Below are 24283 nucleotides of genomic sequence, written 5' to 3'. Positions count from 1 at the left end.
TATTTCATTTCAGTGACAAAACATCATAAGTAAAGCCACAAGACAACAGAGAAATTACCTTTTTATGCTGGGGAATTGTCTGAGGAATAGTCAAATAGGAGAAAAGCTGGCAGGAAGGCATTAAAGGAAAAAAAAAAAAAAAGGTGAATACCAGGAGCTGAGCATCTCTCAGTGTGAATCTGATTAATTCCAGCAGGTTCCGAGACAGTGGGTAAATTATTTTACTTTAAATGTGCATAAACACTGGAGGTTCGTCTGTGGTAATGACTTGACGGCGAATAGCAATCATCACTCTTCCCCACTGAAACAATAATGATTACAAGCTTAATGAAATGCAATGCTGTCGTATAATATTGTTGTAACGTTGGTAGATGCCTCGGCAAATGAGATTATTACTGTTGATAAACATGCCAAACAGAAATGTGTTTCAATAGAGGCAACTTTTCGCAGGGATGTTAACAGCATTTGGCTCTGGATGCGTTGTCTATATGCAACTCTTGAAGCCACAGTGAGAGACATTGATCACCCTAGTGTGACACTTTTGGTTGGCATATTCAAGCCTGGCACGGAAAGACTACAGCCCAATGTGTTTTAACCAGAACTAAGTTCATAATAAATGTTCAGCGGGATTCATAAACTAGGTATAATTGCAGCACAAATGAAAAAGCACAGGGCAAGGTTCACACATTCCCACACTATTTATTCCAAAATGTGAAGTGTGTACTGCGAGGTCGGATTTTAAGAGATCAGGTCACTGTATGTTCACACAGAGGCTGACAAAGCACATAGATATGCTGACTGATGCATAATATACAGCGTTTGAACAATAACATGCATCCCTCAGTGGCAATCTGAGTCTGTATTACTGATCTGATAACTTTTGTTAGTGTTGACCAAGATGGGCTTCATCTTTGGGCAGTTGTCAATGGTGATAGGGTGCTGGCACTTTCTACTCTGAAGTGGCTCCTTGGATTTTTAACAAACTTGGATTGGTTTATCACCAAACTTTACATTTATATATTTCAAAATGTGGCATGTATATTAAATACATGTTTTTATTGATATGTGAGACATATATACATATATATATATATATATATATATATATATATATATATATATATATATATATATATATATATATATATATATATATATATATATATATATATATATATATATATATATATAATGAAAAATGATCTGGTTCTAAAAGATCATTACAATATCATACACACAATGTCACAACCTTTACTGTTATATTGGTTTGTTGACTATATTTTTGACTCAATGATTATGTTTTGAATTGAAAATGTTTTTCCAAAATGTTTGCTTTATCTTCACATGTATTAAGTAAACTGCACTGCTTCATGGTGGGATTAAAGTAATTATATTACATTTTTTATTAAAGTAACGTGACATACTTGTTATTAACATAAATCCATTCACAAAAATTGGGAGGGAAAACAATCATAAATGGTGGTCTCAGTTTGTGCGACCCAGGACCCCAGCTCCCACTGTACACTTCAAGGAGCCAAATCATTTGTGAACAGTTAGCCACCTCAAACCCTAACTCGCTCCCCTAGTCGCACCTGTCCTTGTCATGTCCCCTGTTACCACATCTATAAACGTCAATGGCATCTTTTTTATTTTTATTTTTCAGCCTTTAATATTCGTAGCCCAGTTACATTAGGCATGACTGACTGCTGTATGGTATGACGTAGTTTATGAAGAACATTGTGGCAAAAGTAAACAGTAAATGACACTTAGGAAAGCAGAATGTGTTCCCCCCTAATACTCGTAGTATTGTAAAAGAATAAGCCCATCAAAAGGCTGAACTTCATCTTGCTGTAAATTACCAGGCAAAAAAGTATGAGGCAATGAACTGATTAACAGTTTTAACCTTTACAATTTGCACATAAGACATTTTGGCTCATCCTCACCCTTTTTTTTTGAATCCCCCTCTGCTATATAAAATGCAAATGGCATGGTTTAACAGATGTCTGGATCAGGGGGTCTTTGCACCATGTACGAATCCAGATTAGTACTTATGCTTCTGAATTCAATCTTCCGCTTCAGAAAAAAACAAAACAGTGAACTAGGTAACGGCTGTTGGTCACAGTTCCTCAATTCATGGTGAAGTCGCCCTTCAACTTTCCTTGTAATTACGTGTTAAATTTGTCTCTTCTGAATTAACGTTTCGAACAGATCTATAAAAAAAACCCTCGGCTTCTTTAAAGTCAATGTCATGTAGTAATCAAGTTGCATTTAACAGTAAAGGAATCCCAACTGTCAATTGCAAGTCACATCATGGCTCCTTTATGGGTCATTCAGACACTTAAACGCTGTGCTTCATGGAATTACCCAGATGTTAACCAGCAAATGTGTAAATCTCCAGACTGAGCCCTCCCTGTGGTGTGCTGCACTAAATGAAGCGCTCAGATATTTTCTCCTTCTCCTGTTCCTTTTTGAGGTATTTGGTCCAGTCCAATTAACAGTCCGGATGAATCAATACAATGAATCCAGGCACTTTCCCTCAACAACATGTTTGACGGCTAAATGTGTTAATTCAGCCGCAGCTCAGCGTCCAACTTCTCCCTAATGTTATTAGTTGTACGCTTTGGACCATCTGGCTTGGTTCAAATTCCCTTTGTTGTTGCAATCTCTCACTCGAAAAAGTGAGACTATCTGGCTATACAATTGTACTAAAGGAGGAGTGCATGAAGGTTATAGAGAGCAACACGAAGAATCCTTCTCCAACTATGTCCTTGGAAGGAAACCGGACTGTGAATAGGCGGTGAAGGAGACAAGGACCAGGGACAAAAGCCTCACAAATCTCTGAAATGGCAAAGGATTCTCACTCCAATGTTGACACGGACGTCAGTGCTGCATAATTACATGTTATATTTTACGACTTTATCAAGAGTTTTCCGTCTTTGATGTTGAGTTTTCATGTCATATTGGTATTGATCTCATGTCCCGACACCTTACCCTAACTGTTACCTTGCACAGTCCAGTGGAGCGCTGCCGACAGTGTCAGGAAATGCCAGATTCAATTGAAAGCCGAACAGAGGACTGCCCCTGCGCCAGTTCATGCATGGCTGAGATCTGCAGAAGCTTGGGACAAAAATAAAAGTGAGAAGGTGTTAATGATGTACTGAGGAGCGCCGGCATCGTCCTGATCAAGACTGCCATTGTGCCACTTCAAAATCAGTTTGACACCTTCAACAGACCTTCACACCAAACAATGAAAATTCAATGTTTACTGTCACTTTTTCTACTTTTTCTACTATTTCAAAATACTACTATTATATTCATTCAAAATGTTAAAATTATATGTGCCATACTTCTCACAAAGTCAAATGAATTTCAATTTCACATTTAGACGTTCACAGAGAGGGTCATGACACCAGATATTAAATTTGAGGGTGAAATGAAAAATACTCCTCCAATGTTCGGGTGGACCAGTGAATAGTTTAGATTCTTGTTTGTTTTTTTTGGAAGCTCAAATCATTCAAATAGATGTTGAATACAACAGATTGCACCATTGTCATTATTACTATGCTAATAACAATATTTATTCTGCTGCCGATCCCACTTTGTTATGTCTATTATGTCAGGGCCGCTCATGAATGATTTATGTCTCAAATGTTTGTTTGACAACAGCATTATGCACCTAAAACAAAATCACCGGCCCAGTTTTAAGGATTAGTGGTGTGAGCTGTGAGGGTTTGCTGACATATCTGGACATGGCACCAGTTCACCTTGGCAAGCTCCAGAAGCTTTTAAACAAACTATCTAGCTTCGCCATTCACAGGCTTTTGGCAATTCTCTCAGGGTTATAGATTAAGGGAGGTGACAAAGCATTTTACTGGCATCAACTTGAGTGTTATTTACATTAATTTAAAGGGGCTGCTTGTCTCCATTACATTATGTTAATTCAGTTGGTATTTCATTTGATATGTTTGATCATGAGAAGAGCTGAATTTCGCTTTAATTAGCTTGACCATCTGGTGAGCTCCAGTTTCCTCCCAGTTGGTTTAAATATAGTTGTAAATGCCACTGACTTTAAATGTTGCGTGATCTTTTTGTACTGTAGGATTGAAAGGCTGTGTAGACAAGGTAAAACTGAAGGATGTTGCTACTCTTATTGCAGCAATCTGATCAGATCATTCGTATTGTGAGCAGCTTATTGTCGTCACACCACAAACTGTTGAGGAGAACAGTAAGTCAGAGCTGCCAACAGAGTCAGCATTTATTTGAATAAAGACCCAAATAAATGCAATAATCTCCAGTTCTCAGTAGAGCATAAACAACATTGTTGTCACTTTTGCCATTGTACCATAAACTAGCTCAATTTTATGATGATTGTAAGGAACCAGAACTCTTGAAAGGCGATGGACTGGCTGTGCTCACCATGTAGTGTCTCTCTTCTTAAGCTGACTTTCCGTGAATTAGTTTGACCAAAAGCAATGTTTTTCCCACCCTTTGTCGGCAGATCCGAGGATTTTTAGATTTCATTAATGTTTTCCATCAGCAGGAGGTGTGACCTGCAGGAAGGTCAGTTCAGCAGCTGGACTCCCCTCCTTCGAACCGATGTTTTGATAGACTCTGTACACAGCTTTCCACCTTTTGCTGAACCAGGCAGAAACCAGAGAAGATTAACGTCTCAGCTTTGATGGAGCTTTTAAAACGCTGGTTAAAAACAAGCTTGATAGTTTGCAGCGTGACATGTCAATTGTTTCCAAAACAATATAAGCTTTTCTCAATGCCTTTATGCTATTTTTCTATTATTATTTCAGATTGTATTATGGTGCATTTTACAGAGCCCCTGAAGAATTTGACTATTGCAACAGAAAGTTTCACATCTCTCACCATACAACATCTGCCGCATGCGTCATTTGAGCTTCCAGTTGACAGGGTGAGGTTGATGGAAACAATAATGGGGAACCACAAAAAAAAAAAAAAGCAGTGAAGGAAACGTGAAACAATTATTCACAGTAGTCAGCAGTCAAGGGGGAAAATAGCTAAAGCAGATATGGTGCTGACTGCGACAGTTATTTATGAGTACTTCTGCTATTTCTCTCCTATTTTTGCAGTTTGGTGACTGGAATATTCAATCACTGCTGTTTAAAGATGACGGAACGCTGTTGGCTTTAAGTGCCTGGCACCTCCAACTTGAATTGTGTACGTTCATGTCTGAGCGGCTGCTTTAGAAAAGGTCCCCGTCTGTGCGCGATCTAGATCATATGGTCGTGGATGTTTGACAAAGATTGCTGCGTTGGGAACACACAAGTCAGTGAATCAGTGTTTAACTGTCGGCAGCGTGGCTCGTGTAGAGATGCTCCGACAATATAAAACCTGATCCAAACGAGTTAGAGGTTGTGGAATATAAAGCCGATAAAAAGTTGTTAACCTCCGCAGCTCAGCAGGTCATAGACAGGTGACACAAGGAAGATTGAGGTTTATCTCTAGTACTGAAGTTATGGACTCTTGGGTTTGACAGAGGGAGGATGCTGAAACGGAATTTCTTGACGTATTTCCGCACACTCTACCGAGAACATTGAATTAAAAAGCCATCGCACTAACAGTCCGTACCCCCTCTTCGCTCCTCTTCTCTCACCTTTCAGACATGTCATCACACATACAGTACTTATTCTACTTCTACCACTCTTAACAGTTAAATTAGTAAAAGAAGCTCCACAATGTGTAGATTTAGTAAAATGATGATTTGAAGACATCAGCAGGAATGAAATGAAAGTGAATGAAATTGGGAGACGCAGTGAATGAGATACAACCAGCACCAAGACCGTAAAGTTTGCACGAGTAGCAAGTCACTGGAATTGCAGTTTATGCATTCATGCCCAAAATAGCCACACACATCTGCTACTGGGATGTGGAAAAAAAAACCACACACACACACACACAGTGGCTTTTCAGGATTGATAAAGCACCATCTGAGGCATGCTATGCATTTTCACACTTCTTATTTATTAAGTTTTAAGCATTAGCTGTTTTGGACATTGCTCTCCTAGTATTTTTGCCTCCAAGTCTGTCCAAGATCTTAAAAGGGAATAGTTGAATCTTCAGTCAGAACCTCATGAGACTCATCTCTACAGTCGCCGTGCCCATGAACTCTGGGTCGCAGCTGAAAGAACTAAATCAGGACAAAGCAAGCTGAATCAATAATCACACGCGCAGCGGTGGCAGGATCCTTGGAAATAGAATTGGGAGACCAGTTCATGCGAGGGCGTCCTTTCGTTTGATTACATGTTGTGTGTCATTCCCCACTCACTTTTTAAATAAATACCATCCAAAACATCCATTTACAACATCAATAAGTCAGTTTATGTTTGGAAATATCGCTGCCAATATTGAACTAGCTGGCGCTTGTTAACGTTTGAGACACATCTGGCTTAACAAACACACTTTTCTATTAGCAGTAATTCTTCCTTCCCTCAAGAAAAGTTATTGACTTGAGAGTGTGCCATGTACTATTGAATCGGTTTGGCAGCATCTCTGACAGTCAAACTTTCTGCATCACTCAGTTGCCAAGAGTAATACAAAGATCATCGTCTTTTATCAAGCAAGTACTGCAGTGTTACATGACGTTTGACCTGCGTGATTTCAACTGCGGATCAACCCAAACTACCTCACATCTTTGTGCTACTGCTGTCAACTCTGCTCCATAATAGTGAAGCAACAGCCTCAAATGGTGAGCGCTCTCAGCTTTGCCTCTTCTTGAATGTGAATCTTCATGCTTCAAGGTTTTGCAGTGCGTAGGATGTCTTCCTGGGAAATCCAGGTACCTGCTGGTGACATTGGCATTCATGCATAATTCTTCTCTCTTCTCAGAAGGAGTCGCCTCTCCACACTGTTTCATGCCAAATAATATGCGAATCAGCATTTTGCATTGACTGAAAGACGACTGATACGATAGTGTAGTGACATGTCTCTAAATCCTTTATAGCTATCACTCCTCAGGTCTTAGAAACCTGTTTTCATTACTTCAACAGTATCACTTCCGGGATTGTTTTAATGTGAATGACGCCCCACGAAAATGACATGCCATGTTTTTAACAGCCTCAACTTTACACAAGTTTGCTAAACTTAACATTTCTAATGACCATTCATGACGGAAAAATAGCATTTGATCTCCCTTTTTCACGTTCATTGTTGTCTTTTTGTTGCTTAGAGCTGTTTTACAAAGTCTGAAGCTTCACAAACTGAACGTTGAAATATTTGTGACACCCTGAGGCGGTGAAAAGGCATCAGAGAATGACTTCTGACAGTATATCTGCGCTAGTCGCGGAATATAACAACTTTCTATTGCAGAAAATATTCGAGTTAATGACACACCAACAGCACACATAACAGCCGCAAATTTGATCTCGTCATTTTATCTGTGGCTCATTCGGCATAAAACCTGCGATTTGTTAGGAGAAATCCAGGAGAAATCTAGCCATTCACTTTATAATTTAAAATAAGAATCTGAACAAATTTGGAATATAGCACATTCCTGGGCTTTAGCTATACAACCAAATAAGATGAGAGATATGAGATATAAAAATTGAGCTACATGTTCAGCTTGTATCATTACATGTTTCTGAGTGAAGCACACCGACTCCAATATTAGGAAAAACAAGAACTACGCACGGATAATCCTAAACTGATGCAAGGCATGGAAGTCTTCAGGAACATATAATATGCACAGAAGAATACGAACGCAATTCCAGCTGAAGCACAGTCGCTTCATTTATGTCATACATGTAAACGCCAGCACATCCATCTCTGACAGCGTCATTCCAATGAACTACCTGTCATTTATAAACATGATGAACAACTTGCCTCATTCATTTTATTTCCTTCATGATATGTGAAGCATTCATGTGCTTGATGCTTGGCGACAGACAGACTAGTTAAAGCAGCTACAGCGTGTTCTGAATCTGGTTCTGTAAAGGCAGTTCTCCTTTGCCTTGTTTGCAATGTTGGTTGGTATAAGAGCTACACTTATTATCTAAAATTGAAGATGCAAAATGATGGATTACCCATTCAATCTTAGTCTCTTGATGCTAGGATCTACACTAAAATATGTAAAACCATGTAATAACTAAATTATGCAGGCCCAGTATTCTTGCCTTTACTATTGTCATATGTTAACAACAGTGCAAGGGTAGACACTTGAAGTCATTCTCAAAGAAAACTGCCGTTTGACAGTAGGTGACTCCTCACAGAGGAATGCGGTGTCATCTCAATAAACCCTTAAACACAGCCTTTACAGTGGGCCTCCCTTGAGCGCTTGTGAAAAATAGGATTTGCTGTGCTATGCAATTGTTATCAAGATAGCAAGGGTGGATTCCATGACATTAAAAAAACAGATGTCAGCGAATCATCCATCCTCACTGCTAGATCTATTCTTGTAGCAAAACACAATAGCGAAGAGAATAGAGAACAAACACAGCTTCTTTACTGCATACACAAGGAAATTAGATGTACAGTATACAGCCAGCACCTGGCACACAACCCTCAGACAGCTTCCACAACACCCTCGCACACATCTACAATCACTGGATGAGCATACTTGGCAACCACTCTTATACGAACCTCCTGAGGCAGAGTGAGAATTCAGCTATCAGCATTGCACCTAAGGATTTCAATTGAGGCAAGCATGTAAGAGAGAGAGGTTGGGGTTGGCCTTGCAGCAGCCTTCCTACCACTGTGTATAGATTAATGTCTCACTTGGTATGTCCACGGCAGTGCCAGTGAGGGGGGTAACTACATAAGGTACTGTATATACCAAGTGACATCCTAAATTCCTAAAGATATATATATAGTCACAAGACGAAGCTCTGGATTTACCGATCGATCTACGTTCCCACCCTCACCTATGGTCATGAGCTTTGAGTAGTGACCGAAAGGATGAGATCGTGGATACAAGCGGCTGAGATGAGTTTCCTCCGCAGGGTGGCTGGGCGCACCCTTAGAGACAGGGTGAGGAGTTCGGTCATCTGGGAGGAGCTCGGGGTGGAGCCGCTGCTCCTCCACATCGAGAGGAACCAGTTGAGGTGGCTCGGGCATCTGATCCGGATGCCCCCTGGAAGCCTCCCTCGGGAGGTGTTCCGGGCATGTCAGACCCCGGGGAAGACCCAGGACTCGCTGGAGAGATTATGTCTCCAGTCTGGCCTGGGAACGCCTCGGGATCCCCTGGGAAGAGCTGGAGGAGATTTGTGCGGATTGGGAAGTTTGAGCTTCCTTGCTCCGAATGCTGCCTCCGCGACCCGACCCCGGATAAGCGGCAGAAGAAGAGAGGGAGAAGATATATTTATATATATATATATATATATGTATATATATATATATATATATATATATTCCTAAAATAAAGTAAAGAAAGCTACCAATCATCCCAACCTTCCCTGCTTGGAACATCTCAGGGAGAACTTTTACTCCACTGAAACACTTCTGCATCACATGCCAAAGATTGACTTTGGCGTCCAAATAGGATGCAAAAGTCACTTGGAGATTTGACTCTTTGGGAGTGAGAATGGGCTGTTTAAATGGCTGTGACCTCGGATGATTCAATTCATTTGACCTAACTCGCAGGCATGTAAACTGCAATCATTGCTTCACTGTGAATGAGTTCGATGTCAACGTGGGGTCAGAGTTAATCCTCGCATGAAATCATGGGTGTTGGTCATATTCTGGCCAAAAAAGAGATCATTTTCATTTCAAATGACTTCATATGGAAAGTTTTAGCTCAACTTTGAAAGTCGAGCAATTTCCCTGCAGGGATCATTAGACTCAATCGTGGTCCTTATCTCTGGATTTTCTTAATCATCCACCAGGATCACATTTGCTTCAACGTGTACTTGATTTTGAATGGGAAGTTAGCCATGAATAGCAATAATTTGGACACAAGTGTTCCCAAAGGGGGGAGATACAACAGAATTCTGAGGTCACAAAAAGACACTTATGTTGACAATGGCTGCCTCTGCTTTTACAGATAGTTTGTTTTTTTGACCACACTGGCCCAACAGACATCTGCCGACACCTCAGCAACCCAAAGTTTTGTTCACAAAGGAACACAGTAATGGCCATCCATTATAGACGCAATCTATATAAGGATCCCATTAGATTCACATTATATTTCTCAAACTGAATCACTGTTGTATTTGCAATTGACTTGCTGTGACAGCATTGTTTAAAGAGCAATTTGCACCTAGTTATTTACACCTAGTCAGTGAATACGCTTTGAAAGCATTAATGTATTCTGTTGAATAAGTGTCAAAAACTCAAGATATGTTCCCACAGGGGTTTTAAATGCCTGTAACTGGTCCAAATTCAGTCTCATACTGTTAAAAGTGCATCAACGATTCACTTGATCTCCAGAGCTCCCCTCCATAACAAGTTGGTTAAGGCGGAATAAAATTTTAATCTCAATTAATTGCTCAGTAGAGTTAAGGAATTTAATGGCAGGTAGGAGTATGTGGGGAACCACAGTTGTGATCTGTGATCTAGCTTAGCCAATTATAGCATGTTCAGTGAACATGAATTTTGCCCCTGACTTGGACTGCGTTTACAATTTTGGCCCCTTGTGCAATGACGTTTGAAGGCTCTGCTTTAGCGTAAAGCTTACATGTGAAGGCTATTTATCCTCATGTACGTCACATCAGTGGGGTGTAAAAAAAAACCATTATGTTGATTTTGATCTTGACCCTCTGCCAGGAGCTGTTGATCACTTAGTGTCCAATCTGAGGTGGGCATGGATGGGCTTTGTTCAGGCCAGCAATGTTAAGGATGGCCAGCTACTCCAAGGACAAGTACTGTCAAAAATCTCTCTTCAAAATGTATTTTTTATCTTCAACTTGCTTGTTATATTTTTCCAAGAAGAAACTAGTGCCAAAAAACACACATTTTGATAAGATGACACATTCGAGAAAGCAGTCCAATCCAATCGTGCCAATGTGTGGAGATATGCACTGTGACTACACCACAATGAGCGTGAACATTCTCCCTATGTGCACAGGAAGACTGTGTGAGTTCAATCGTTTCAAATGTCAACGGAATATGATATAAACTCAGACAGCAAATGTATTATTCATGACAAGCTTTACTCGCTCTATCTGTGATTATTTTGGGAGATTAGTTGTGTCCTGTCGTATAAGTGTCTGTCAATAGAGTAATGGGACATTTTGCGCTGCATTATTATGACTGTGTCACTCTGTCTGTGTGTGATGCTTGCAGACTACCTTTGTAGGAAACAGAACAATGATCCAAGGTCAAATACAAAGCAAACATTGTTTTCCTCTTCATTCTTTTATCGCAATAATAAACAATAATTTAAATAAAACAGGGAAAAAGGCATTTTTCTCCTTCCTATGGTGTCGTGAAATGACTTTCCTACCACCTCCCCTCCTTAGACCAAATTTGAATCTCAGTGTTGTGCAAGTTGCCAATGAAAGGGTTGTTCTGTGCTTAGATGCATAAACTACATTGTCTCAGACTCTTGCCTTTGGTGTGGACAGATCTTTTCTCCGACTACAGAAGGCTCTGTTTTGCTGTTTAGAAATTCATCTCAATTTCTCAGACAACCCAGAGACATAGAGTGCTGTGGGGTTGACGGTGTTGCTCGGAAGATATTTCCTGTCCTCCAGGTCTCCTTTCTTTCCCTAATCATTTTTGACAAAGGCCCAAATGAGATAACCGCACATTTTTGTAGCCGCTCTGAGGTTCCACACTTCAACTATGCTCGTGCGGAATGTCTGGGATTTCGCTTGCAAAGTTATGTATGATGGCTCCCAGTTTGTCTTCCAGTGGATGGCATGAATCAAACAGCCAAAAACAGCAAGTGGTCACCTTTCATCCTTACGATTGACCCACACTGTAGTTATTGAGTATCGACATTTCTAACAGGATTTTTAACTCTGCCTTAGAGGGTTCTCAGATTTTGGTGTTTGTCTATTGGTGAGAACAAAATTACAAAAAAAATGAACAGCTCAATTTTTAGGAGATGTATTTTATTTTCTTTTTTAATTTATGAAATTTATTTTGATATAATTTCGGAGATGCTCTCCACAAGCAACTCGATCCACAGATCTTTTTAAGGTGTGTGGTCCAGTGTGTGTGTGTGGTATGTTAGCGTGTTGCTATTGATGCAGTTAAAAACAATAAAATAGCAATCAAATAATACAGATGAGTTAAATGCACGTAAAAGTGAATACATAAATTCAATAATATTGAGTCTTTCTTGTGAGTAATTTCATTCGTGTTATCAGCATATCTTAAACAGGGGGGTCAATGAATTGTAAGCGTCTTGTCAGGCTGCAGGTTAAGCCGGCGAAAATCCCATCCAGTTTCAGTGGGGTTGGCAATGAATTTAGTCCTCGAGCCAGACCTTTCCAATGTGCTGTGGGGGTGTGAGGGTGGCTCCCATCAGAATGGGCCAGATGCTTTTGCCTGCAGGCTACATCTGACCTGCAGACCAGCCATTGCCAACCTATTTCCCAAAGACTTGGGTTGTCATCTCACTCGACGCACTACCGGCTGCATCTCAGACGACCAATTTGTCAAACTCAAGAGGGTTGGAAACAACATCAACAGTTTCATGCATGATGGATGGATGACAGGTTGACTCTCAGGTGCAGCCAGAACATTCTGGATCTGAACACCCACCAAACACACCACAGTATCTTTGGTGGACGTCTACAGATTCCAGTCGTCTCCCAGGACTGGAGGTGGATCCCTGGCATAAATGACATAATTTCAAAGAGTCCACCAGCAGAGGAACCTGAGCCAAGAAATGAAGGTTCAGTTCTGCACATTTGTCATTCAGTCTTTGCACCTCCATCACCAGTTTGACTCTGCCCTCACTAGAAAAGACCGTGAAGACAGAGGGGATTGTCTGCACCTGCCTTTATTGAACACCTCATAATAGAGCCAGTAAAGGGCGATGCTTTACTTCACTGCAGCCCATTCTCACCCACAGCCTCCCGTCTCCTCGCTTCCTACAAAGCGCTGAGCGCCAAACCAGCAGACTGTCGCACAGCTTCTTCCCTCTGGCCAAAGCCACACCGGACCCTTCACATTATTTTCCAATGATGGATTCACTAATCCCTTTGTGTCGCTGACTGGGTGTTTGCTTGTCATTCTACGTTACAAATGGTGATCGAATCCGAAGGCAGATGCCTTGTACACTGTAGAATACTTGAATAACAATTATTCTAGTTCTGCAACAGTTTGTGTAAACTCTCATCCATTATATGATACACAGTATCATTGAGCCTCAATGTATTATTTCAGATGAATTTACAAATATTGATCATGTCAAAATCATCATTTCTTTACATGTTTCACATTTTGTGAAAATATATCATGAATCCTAAATAATGTAATTTCAAGAACAGGCCCTCAGGCTACTCTGGAACTGTGTTGGTGTCCCCCGTTGTTGATCCACATGGTATCGTCTTTCAGGTGAACAGCTGTATTAGAAGGATGAGTCTAGCGCAATGTAGAGAACAAAGGCAGAAATTGTGACATCCTGAAATACAATATGCCAATGACTGGCTTAGATCGACTTGTGTCTAAGTATGTTAACAAAACGTAGATTTACCAATGTGGTTGTTATTCACGCAGCGCTGCTGCTGGCAGTTGACGGAGCTTCTTAACGCTGCACCCTGCTGTGCGAAGGATGAGTACCGATGAATGTACCGTAATTTCCGTACTATAGAGCACACCGCATTAGCTGCACCCGCTAAGTTTAAGAAGGAAAGTAGAGCGTGTCCTATGAACATTACAACACATTTTGAGCAATTTAATGTAAATAAAATGCCTGTGATTTCTTGGGTTTGATGTGACGAGGCTCAATATTTTGGCAGCATGACGCTCTTAACCTGTGAAAATCCATATATTAGCTGCATCATTTGATATGATGGAGGGTTCATTCAGAGAAAACAGTAGTGACTTATATATACATATATATATATATATATATATATATATATATATATATATATATATATATATATATATATATATATATAGGGACAGGTTTTTGCTGTCCCTGTTTTTTTTTCACTCTCCATTAGATGAAGCTCTCAACAGTATCATTTATAGCTCAAACTGTGAGGAGTTTATTCAGCTAGTAAGAAGACGCAAGCCGCAGCTCTTTTTATTGAAGCGTCATCACCCAATACAATTAACTCAGTGCTGTTCTCTCCTAATACCTGGGCAAAATCTTGCCATCATTGTACAGGTATTAGTCCCTTCAGCAAGCCTGAGCGATGAGGGTCTTGTATTATTCTGTGAGTGTGTCTTTGGAGCACGTTTAAACAGAGGAGCCAAGAAATAAAACCGATAAAGTCAAACATCAAATGAATAAATGTCATTCAATTCATCGCTTGTTTTGTGCTTTGACACTGTGCAATGCTCTGTTTTGTTCCGATGCCACCAACACTGAAATGAAGAGCATTTATTAGCGTTGTGTCTGGAGAAGTGGTCACGGAGCGTTACTGTTAGTGTAATGTTGCTTTCTAAAAAATGTCAGACGATTGAAGCGTATGTGATGAATCATAGCTGGACTCGTCATCACATATGCGTCATCAAGGCTGCCCTGTAAGAAGAGCAGGTCCAAGCTTTCGACTGACGCTCCAGGCAAAAAAAAAAAAAAAAAATCTGTCACACACTCCGTTTAATTGTATGATGGTGTGACGCATCCTGGATGGTCTTTTTTAAGATTCGCCTCAAAATATATGCAAGGTCTGTCGCGCTCCTTTTCGCCTCTAAATAACAATGTATTACTCCTTCAACGCAGCAGCCAGAGCTTGGACTTCATAGGCTCACAGGCCTTGAAGAGAAGAAACACACTTAATGAGTAGGTTTGTGCAGATAAAGGATTACAGTCTAAATAAAGGTGTAGATTTCAATACCAAATTAATGTTAGCAGCCATCAGTCTCGGCATATTGCACCTGTTTTCACTTCGTTGCATGAGTTTTTAATGGATTACTGGGGATTTTCTGGGTTCGAATTCCACTTCGGTCGTCACTGAGCGCATTTCTAATGTTCTCACCACACTCCCTGGTTAATTCGACGTTAATTTGATGAGCTTCAATGTCTGTTGAAGCGGAATGTGAGAGCCAACCTCATTTCCAATAATCTATTGCTACGACTCTGATGTCGAATTTCTGGTTGTCAAGGCAGAACCATGGATATTTTCCAAAATGATGTGCTCGGGAAATTTAGTCGAGCTGAGCTGCTGTCACGTTCTGCGTCAATGTTTTCTCACCTGTTTTGTTTCCCCCACATAGAAAAAAGCCGCCAACAATGGCTTTATTTTCAGGTGCACGACAAAGCTTTTGGGAATAACGCTTTATGACACATGGGGCTGGGAGAATAACACTTAGCCTAATACACACTGACACTTTCGATGCAGAGGAGCTCATTTTTAGTCTGAGTGCAGCCCCGTCTGACGACGTCGTGTGTAGTGACAGCTGCCAGTTCTGCATGTCCTAGAATGGTGGTCCCATAGTGTGGCGGCACGTAGGAAGTAGCGAGTGACTAGAATTCATATGAGCACATTTTGCACGACTGAGTCGAAATACAGCTTATAGCCTCCCTCATAAGCTGGGTTTGGAATTCAGAATCCGGCCCTGAAATCTATGGCCCTTGTGAGTTTAAATCAACACCACCAGCCAAAATACATTGATTTAGCTCCTGGTCATTATTTGATAACATCAAGCCCTTATTTTTCCTTTTAAACTCATGCTCAATATGAAATGTAATGCAGTAGCATCACTCATGCACCAAGTAAAAGACCCTGCTGGGTGACGCACATGTCCTTCATAATCTCCAAAATGTAATGTGTGCCAAAATTATTGATGAAGCCTTATGAAGAATGGATGAATAACTTACAAGTCCATCATTTATTCAATAGCTTCATTTTTTATTAACCATATTGGTGTATTATTTTGACATGATGACGGATGGTTTTCAATCACAATCCTGGAGTATTTAATGTGAGCCATGACCGCAGTGTAATGTTTAGTTGTTGGGACGGCGTGTTTGCCCAGAAGTCTGCATCACAAAGTTTTCATCATAATCACTATAATGTTGCAGCGAGTTATGACTCACCATCACGGATGGTGCCCAAAATAAACAGTGCCATGACAAACATCTGCATCTAAAACAGCTGCAGCTCAATCATCGGCCTCATTAAACTGGCCGCAGCCTCCATTCAATTTTCACTTTCATTTTCAGCTGATTTTCTCTTGTCGACTCTTCTGAGTTGACAGTCTATAAAATCAAGCCGCTACTTGTTTCTCAGAAGAAATCCAAGTTAAACCTCCTTTTGAAATTTTACAGCGAATTACAAAGGATTTTGTGGATTAAATTTAAATCAATAAATGCAAAACAATCCAGTCTGCTTAACTTATCTCCTCTATTCATGGCACATATCCCTTTGTGATGGACGATACTTTTTTATTATGCATGCTAAAACGCAGACTTTGTTGTTGATCCTTTCATTACTTATTTTTGGGATATCAACGTGTTGTCTAAATTAAGCATAATCTCCCTTGAAAAATGACAAAACAAAGCTGCCAGGCCACAAACACCTTCCGCAAGATCCACAAGAAGTACCGACATGTAAAACAGGGTTTTACAGGTTTGATTTTATTGTCGTGGAATTAGAAAAGGAAATTATTCGTGTTATTCTTTTTTATGTATTCATACTTTTAGTATTTATATTTTTTTATGAGCTGTGTACTTCTCTCCCTTTCCAATTCATACCTTCAATAAATGGTAGTTTTGCAATACAACTGTTGGCTTTTGACTGACAAATAAAAAAAAACAAAAAAAAAAACAATTGCAGTAACACATTTTCGCTTTTATTATTCTGATTTTCTGTCAGTTGATAAGTTCATTGGTGGTTGGACTGCAAACAATTCCTCAAATCAAACTGAGTGGGACACCAAAAAATGAAAACAGCGCCCACACTAGACTTCGAAGTAAAATATATTCTCTTTCTGACTCATTTTCTGCCTCCACACCCCCAACGACTAACTCACTTTCCCACACTGCTCTCTCTTCGTTCTGCTCCCTCTCTGTGAATGCATCCCATCTGTGTGTGTTTAGCGGATTCTTGCCATCATCTTGCATACACACGCCAAACATCTTTGGAAAGCTGTAAAGCTGCAGACATCTTTGGAAAGTTCTGTTTTTGTAAAATGTTTTTTTTAACTGCACCGATGATTCAGACGTGATTCACTGAGAATGCTGGTGAATCTGGGATGGTTTTGAGGTGGTCCAAAGTACTAGGGGATACTGTAGTGTCAAAGAATGGAAATGCACGACAGGCCCACCAGGGTGGTTGACATAGGGTGAAACTGGCTAAAATGGAGACATTTTCTTCAGTCTCCTGTCTCAAGACATACCATGCCCCAGTTAACTTGTCATATGTTGAGTTACCATGTTTAAAAAAACAGTCCAACTTAGAAGCTGTTTGAACATTTTCTGTGTTTGAAGAGACTGACTTTCACAACCCACCCCAGGAGGGACTTTCTTCTCCATCTCACTGCTTCTCGGAATGGTGTGCTGAATGTTACTGGCGTGTCGATCTGCAGCAATTAGAACGTTTGCTTTAATAAAGAGCGTTTTTAGAGCTAGTTAGGAGTCAGTACGAGTTGTACTGGAGGGGCAACCTGGAAGATGAACCATGCTTTTCTCCTCATAGATAGAATGAAGACACTGCTCAGCTCTGTCGAATTCCAGCAAGTTTGCCTCTTTTGTTTTTTTTTTTTTTTTTTCCCCCAACATCCAGAATGATGCCACTAATGGAGGGCTAAGCGGAAGTCAGATAAAGTGTCCATTAAACATCATTAATCATGAATGAACTGTGGGATTTGTTTGACAGTGACGTCTATTAAGTAGCTGGAACAACAGCAACTGTACTCTAACAGGCACCTGACACACCGCGAATGAGGGTGAAGCAGTATTTTTGAAGATGATTTTTCATTAAAAAGCAGTTCATGAAGCCCTTTTAAACTCCATGCATGTTTAAATAAGCGCCACTTTTGCTCTGACAGCTGTCGAAGGCTACCTCTGTGAAGGTCCTGCCCTAACTTTACTTCTGACCCTGATGATGCCCATGGGTTTACAAACAGTCTCAGATCCTCAGTGAGGCACTCGAACTTTTCAATCTTCTGTGAAATCAAGAGCGCTAACTGTCAGAATTCCTGCTGCAAAAAAAAATGTCCTGCCTGGGAATGTTTCATCCCGGCAGCTTTTATCACCGACTCACCAATGGCACCTTCTCTTTCTTTCCCCTCTGTTCCAGAACAAGAGCTTGAAGAACAAACTACTGTCTGGAAATAAACTTTGTGACGCATATGCTGAAGAGGTAAGCAAATATGATTCATAAAGATAATAATCCTTAGAAAGGAAAGCACACGATTGTTGCAAAAATGACACACGGTTTCTTTCGAAATTTGCCGTGGAAAAAAAAAGCCGCACAAGGTTGAGGCATAGTTGGAGCGGCAAGGGTGTAAGGCTGCACACAAACAGTCTTCTGAGGCTCAACTTCTGTATAGCTCCTGGATTCATGTACTTGGCTACCTATGGAGGTTTCTCATCATGGGGAAACCTACGCTGTAGGGGAGCTGTTCCTACCTCTGAAATAAAACAGCACTTCCAAGTACACGTCCTTGTCTGACCCGCACCGCCACTAGGGGCCTCATTGGTCTATTTAGAGACTCACGTTTTAAATTTTTTGGCTCAAAGCTTGCATAGTTCAAAAGTTGAAAGAAGTAAAAGAACAAACCCTGCAGACTAAGCATGCAGCGCAGGAGAACTAGGAATATTTTGTACGATCCAGCTCTCACATCCAGGAGGAATTCCAAGTTCTGGTACGTTGTTGCTGGCGTCTTTTTTTGTATTCGACATGTATTCCAGCAAAACGTAGCTGGTCTTAACACACGTCAAAATACACGGTGGTGATTATTGTACAATATGAACGTGGAACTCATGCTGTTATTGAGCTCAAACCAGAAGGTAAAATTGATACTTTCATCTTTGTTGTACCAGTAAAATGAAAGTCAGTCGCCTGACATGATATAAATTGCAAGCTCCCATTAATAAAATTAAAAATGTTCAGTGGCCTGTCAGCATCCTGCCGCTCTCTCCATGGGTCCTGAGTGCGAGCAGCTCTGCCATTGAAGGCTCGTGACAGAGTCAGAGTTCTCATCAGCCCACTGAGCATTGAGCCATTGTACGATTTCCTGCATCTCTTCACATCGCACGATCTGTTAGCATAACATGCGCAATGTGGAAAAAGAGCTCTACATGCGCTTCACCTCTAGATAGAGTTGCATTGTTAATAGGTGCAACATTAGGTTTCTGAAGCGGAATATCGCTCATAAGATTTATATCTGCTGACAAGCTGCCTGTGTCACATGACCCTCAGTATTTATTACGCCGTGTGCATCTTTCAGCCTCGGCTGGTTTGATTTTCTGTCTCATCAGGACGTGGAGCGGGAACATACATTTACTTTGGCACGATGTTATATGTGAGCAGTGGGGTCGACATTAATCAGAAAGCAAACAGGGTCTTCCTTTCATTGGAATGTTTCATATATTGCATGTGGGGATGCTGTGGGCACTCAGCTTATTTAATGATGCTCTTGAATATGGAAAGAATATAAGAGGCGGTTGCCTTTAAAACAGAAATATGTGACACCCTTGTTCTATTTTAGATTCTCCTTCATTCTTCGGTGCCTCTACAGTGTCTGTCGCACATGCAGGAGCACCAGATTAGACTCTAGAAAAATAAATACAAATAAAAGACAATTAAACAGACTAATTCACAAGTTAACCAAGTGGTTTACATTTGAACATGGTGTTATTCAGTATTTAATTTAGCAAGTGCATCACTGTACCAAGTGGAGAACAAAAGTTTTAGTGGATGACTGCAAGCAGGATTGAAAACAGGATTCCTCTTCTTCTCAGGTGCTAATGTCACCATTGCCAGCATGGAGCAGCACAACAGATATTAAATTCTATTGCCTCATTAAATGCAATATATGCAGTGATTTGTAGGCTGCCTGCAGGTTCTTCCCTCGTAGGATTTTTGGTTGCCTCAAGCAACCACGGCCATATTGCTGAGATGGGCAGAAAAGAAAGGTGGCATGGTTTATTTAAAGTAAATAATGTACACTTTGGCTTGGCTAAGAAGAGTTTTTGAGAGTTTGATGGTGATGCGGTGGAATGATTCAGAAACTCTGGTGGAATGACAAATGGGTCGGGTCTGGGAAGCAACTGGTGGAAGTATGCTGTTTAGTCTAAACAGTGAGCACATTTTATGTGCAATTTTATTTTATAGATGCATCATGCTGCTGTAAATAAAACATCAAATTGATGTTTTATTTACCTTAAAGCGCTCAAAATGTGCTGTTTTCACGCGCGTGTTCGCAGTTCCGCCAACAGAGCCTGGAGGACTGCAGATGAGAAGCAGCAGCTAAGGCCGGCCGTGGTGTCAGACACAAGGGCGAAATAGCAAATTTTGATGTACATAAAAAGATGCGACCCGTTAATGATTCAAGTTCAGAACACTGGCGAGTTTGTGAATTTCATGCATTTTTAAGCCAAGTGAAGCTCTTATACAATATAATCATGATCTATTTTCCTTCTTAAATTCAGTGGGTGCGGTAAATGTTCTGGTGCACTCAATGTTTGGTACATAGAGTTTGGCAAAATATATGCAGCATGTGAGTGGGCGATCTGTCAACCTGGATAGGTTGACGGATCAAGCTGCTGCATTCTTTATGGGATCAAGAGGCCAAAGAACACAAGCTGACAGACCAGCCGGCACCAGCAACAGTAGTCTAGGTGTGATACTTGATTCTCTGCTCAGCTTTGTTACATATTCAAATCTGCCAACTGTTTATTTTCCTTGACTAGATTTGGAATATAAATGCAATCACCGCACATCTGAATTTCAGAAGATAGCTATGGGACACCCTGGGCAGGTCCTCAGTCCATCACAAGGCACGCATATATTCAGACAACCGCTCTCATACAGTGGTCTGTCTGCTGCCTTCAGAATGTCTTTTCTATAATTAAAATCAAATAGATTGTATCAGGATACTTAGAGTTAGGGATGGGCAATAACTTATTGTACACAATAGACCGACAAAAACAATGACAATCCTGCATTTCACTATAAATCCGATGAACACGTGACTCATTCGCTGCATTGTCTACATGAACATGATGAGACTAGGAGAGCGTGCAGCGCTCTATAGCTCCGCAGCGCTTGACAGCCGGAGAGTGTGGTGGACTCGTAGTTTTAAACTTATTTTTAACACGGGGAACCTTTGATAATGACACTGGTCGACTCTGAGTCTCTGGATCCATGTTTATTTTATTAGATGGAGTGGTCCTCATAGGTTTCCTGATGCGGTTGTCTGCCTTGGTTCATATCAACACATGCAGGTCTCCCATTGCGCTGGCACCTCGGCGAAAGACCGTGGTGAAAATAGTTGGATATTGGACAGACATCCGCTCCGGTATTGGCGGCGGCGTCCTCTTCCGCGTCCCTATTAGGGTTCACTGATCGCGGACACACTCTCACAGGCAGCGCCAATGCAACAACCAGTTAGGGACCATCAACAAATTCTAAAGTGGTCAAAGTATAAGTGAAGTCTTCTTTAAGGCAATGAACAACAACCGTTTTAGGAGAGAGAATTGTGAAAATGTTTTTCTTCTCACCAGACAAGGAACTGACAGTTTGTATAATGATTTATATATTATTATATTATATATTATATAATGATGACTAAATAATCATTTATTCACATTATATTAATATTTCTTCAATAGCATCTAGGAAATGTGTCCAGACTGGTCCATTGTTAAAGTCAACTGTTAAGAGACATGAGACACAGCAGAGAGACGGCTCAATTTAACCCCTAAATAAAGCTGGCAGAGCAGTCTGTCAGACATGAGCGGGTTCTACGAGAGATGTGAAACATTGAATTTCTCATCTCTACACTTAGTTAACTATTACTGTGTATTTAAACATAAACAAATAATGATGTTGGAGAGAAACTCCACTCATAAGTTTCATCATAAAACAGTTTCAAGAGAGACTGCAGTGTGTCCAACACATGGAATAGAATGAAAATGTATTTATTGTGATAATTATCGTTATTGCCAAAATTGCAACATTTATCGTGATATTTTTTTTTTTTGTCAATATAGCCCGTCTCTACTTGGAAGATATCTAAATCAAATAGAGCATTCCAAAAAGAAGTCCCATCCAGATTCTGAAGCATGGTTCGATATCACTGTCGCATTAGCCTCCACGAATTATGTCATGTAGCAGAGAGTGGTTGAGAACCATGTGAGACTATCTGCGAAAAGAATATTAAAGCTGAAGCAGAACTGCGCCGCAGCAAAATAAAATTGACCCAAAACATGCCATTAAATCCTGGCAGAAAGTTAAGATATCGAGGTCCTAGAATGGCCAAGTTAAAGCCCAGATCATAATCCCATTGAGATGCTCTGGGGTGACTTGAAACAGGCCGTATCACTCAAACATCTCACAGCTCAAAGAGTGAGGCCACTTTCAAAGGAATGCATGGACTGCTTAAATGTTGTCAGATAACTTGGATGACATTCTCATTAAAAAATGTTCCACTTCTTGCTCCCGAGATGCTTCCAAGGCAAAGTTATAATGCTTCAATCTATAGATCCCTGTCATGTAATACACACGATACTTTCGAGGATTCATGAAAATGTATATGCAAATATACGGCGGAGCAGGAGAGGATTACTTATGTACTCCCTATCCAGCAAATTCCATGCTTGCATTTGCATGTCAGGAACTAGTGCAAGAATGAAATCCATGAAGTGAAGGTTTTCTAGAGCAGGTGAGTAGATGCTTGAACCCACAGATCCCCATGTGCGGTTATGGCTGTGATTGCAAGTGAGGTGGGAGTGCGGTGATTCCGATTTCGATCGAAAGCAAGAAGCCAGGTGCATGACTGGCAATTGTATGACTGATGCAGACCAGTAAAGGCAAGATTTCATATTCTCTTCTTCTCAGTAGGAGCTCCTTTTAAGTCCACGCTGGGCCCAGGGAATATTCACAAAGGACTCTCCTTCAGCAGCTGGCAGAATCCTCCTTCATAATCTAAAACCAATTTCACTATTTGAATAAGCTAACACTTATTTCCTTATCGTCCTTTTGCAGTCCAAAAAGATCCAGGCTCAACTGAAAGAGCTGCGTTACGGGAAGAAGGATTTAATTTTTAAGGTAAGCTTGAACTAATGGTGGGAGTTGGCTGGCTTTTATTGCTTCTTGTGACCAGGGGTAAACAGACCACCTTGGATAGATGATCCCATCACACAGGTCCACCAATTAATTCACTCTGCAATTACAAAGTCTCCTCAGGCAAAGCAGCTGTGCACATTGTGAACCGGCCAGTGATTCATCCAAACTGTGTTTCCCATGCCCCCCTTCCTCGGTGAAATCTATTCTGTCTTGTTTACCATTGCTGGGAATCATATGCTAATGAATCATTTGGGCTGGAGTGGATTCAGTCGGTGTATCATCCGATAATAGAAGCCAATATGACCTTTTTGCCTCTTATCATTTGCCTCTGCCTCTAATGGTACCTGCTCCAAGTGCACAGTGAGAGGAGACATTCACACATTGGATTGTTTATTTATTTATTTTATTTACTGGCGTTTACCTGTGGAACCTTTCCAAAGTTGTGTGCAAAACTGGACGGCTAGACGGCGTCCTCGCTCGGCCGCTTGATAATTATTTGAAATCCAATTACTCTGTTTCCCAAATCTGTCCTGTTAAAGGTAAGGTATGTAAGAATTGAGGAGTGGAGTGGAACCTGATGAAGTGCAGGCATCCTCAACAGTGGTTGGTCCAAAATCTCAGTTCAAATGACAAACGTTATCCTGAACCAGGAAGTTAGCTAAGCCCACAGTCTCAATTCACAAATGTCCAAAGCCAGTAGGCGATCCCAAAATGTAAAAAAAAAAACAAGAAAGCAAGACACGACAGCCACATGAGCCAACATAAGTTTTAATTCAAAAGTATTCCCCACTTTTTTAAAAACCCTGACTCCGTGTCACCATCCATTCATTTTGAACAAGGCTGGTAAACTGATAGGATGGTGTGTTGTTTGTTCGCAAGATTATTCAATCCATTATTTGCAGTGGGGGAGTGAAGATGATTTTTTTATGTTTTAAAAAAATCAATAAACCTTCCTACCA

The 24283-nt window shown here is 40.7% G+C and overlaps 1 protein-coding gene across 2 annotated transcripts in view; it reads left to right on the top strand.

Moving 5' to 3' along the window:
* The window catches only part of luzp2 (leucine zipper protein 2), a 123016-nt gene that overhangs the window by 72799 nt on the left and 25934 nt on the right, over nucleotides 1-24283 (top strand). For both annotated transcript variants that reach the window (XM_053866690.1, XM_053866689.1), the window contains exons 6-7: nucleotides 18330-18392; nucleotides 23244-23306. In XM_053866690.1, coding sequence (XP_053722665.1) covers nucleotides 18330-18392; nucleotides 23244-23306 — 126 coding nt within the window. The remainder of the gene's footprint in view (nucleotides 1-18329; nucleotides 18393-23243; nucleotides 23307-24283) is intronic.

Source organism: Synchiropus splendidus, chromosome 5 (assembly GCF_027744825.2).
Source record: "Synchiropus splendidus isolate RoL2022-P1 chromosome 5, RoL_Sspl_1.0, whole genome shotgun sequence".
In the NCBI taxonomy this organism is placed as follows: domain Eukaryota; kingdom Metazoa; phylum Chordata; class Actinopteri; order Syngnathiformes; family Callionymidae; genus Synchiropus; species Synchiropus splendidus.
This window is presented reverse-complemented; position numbering and strand designations above follow the sequence as displayed.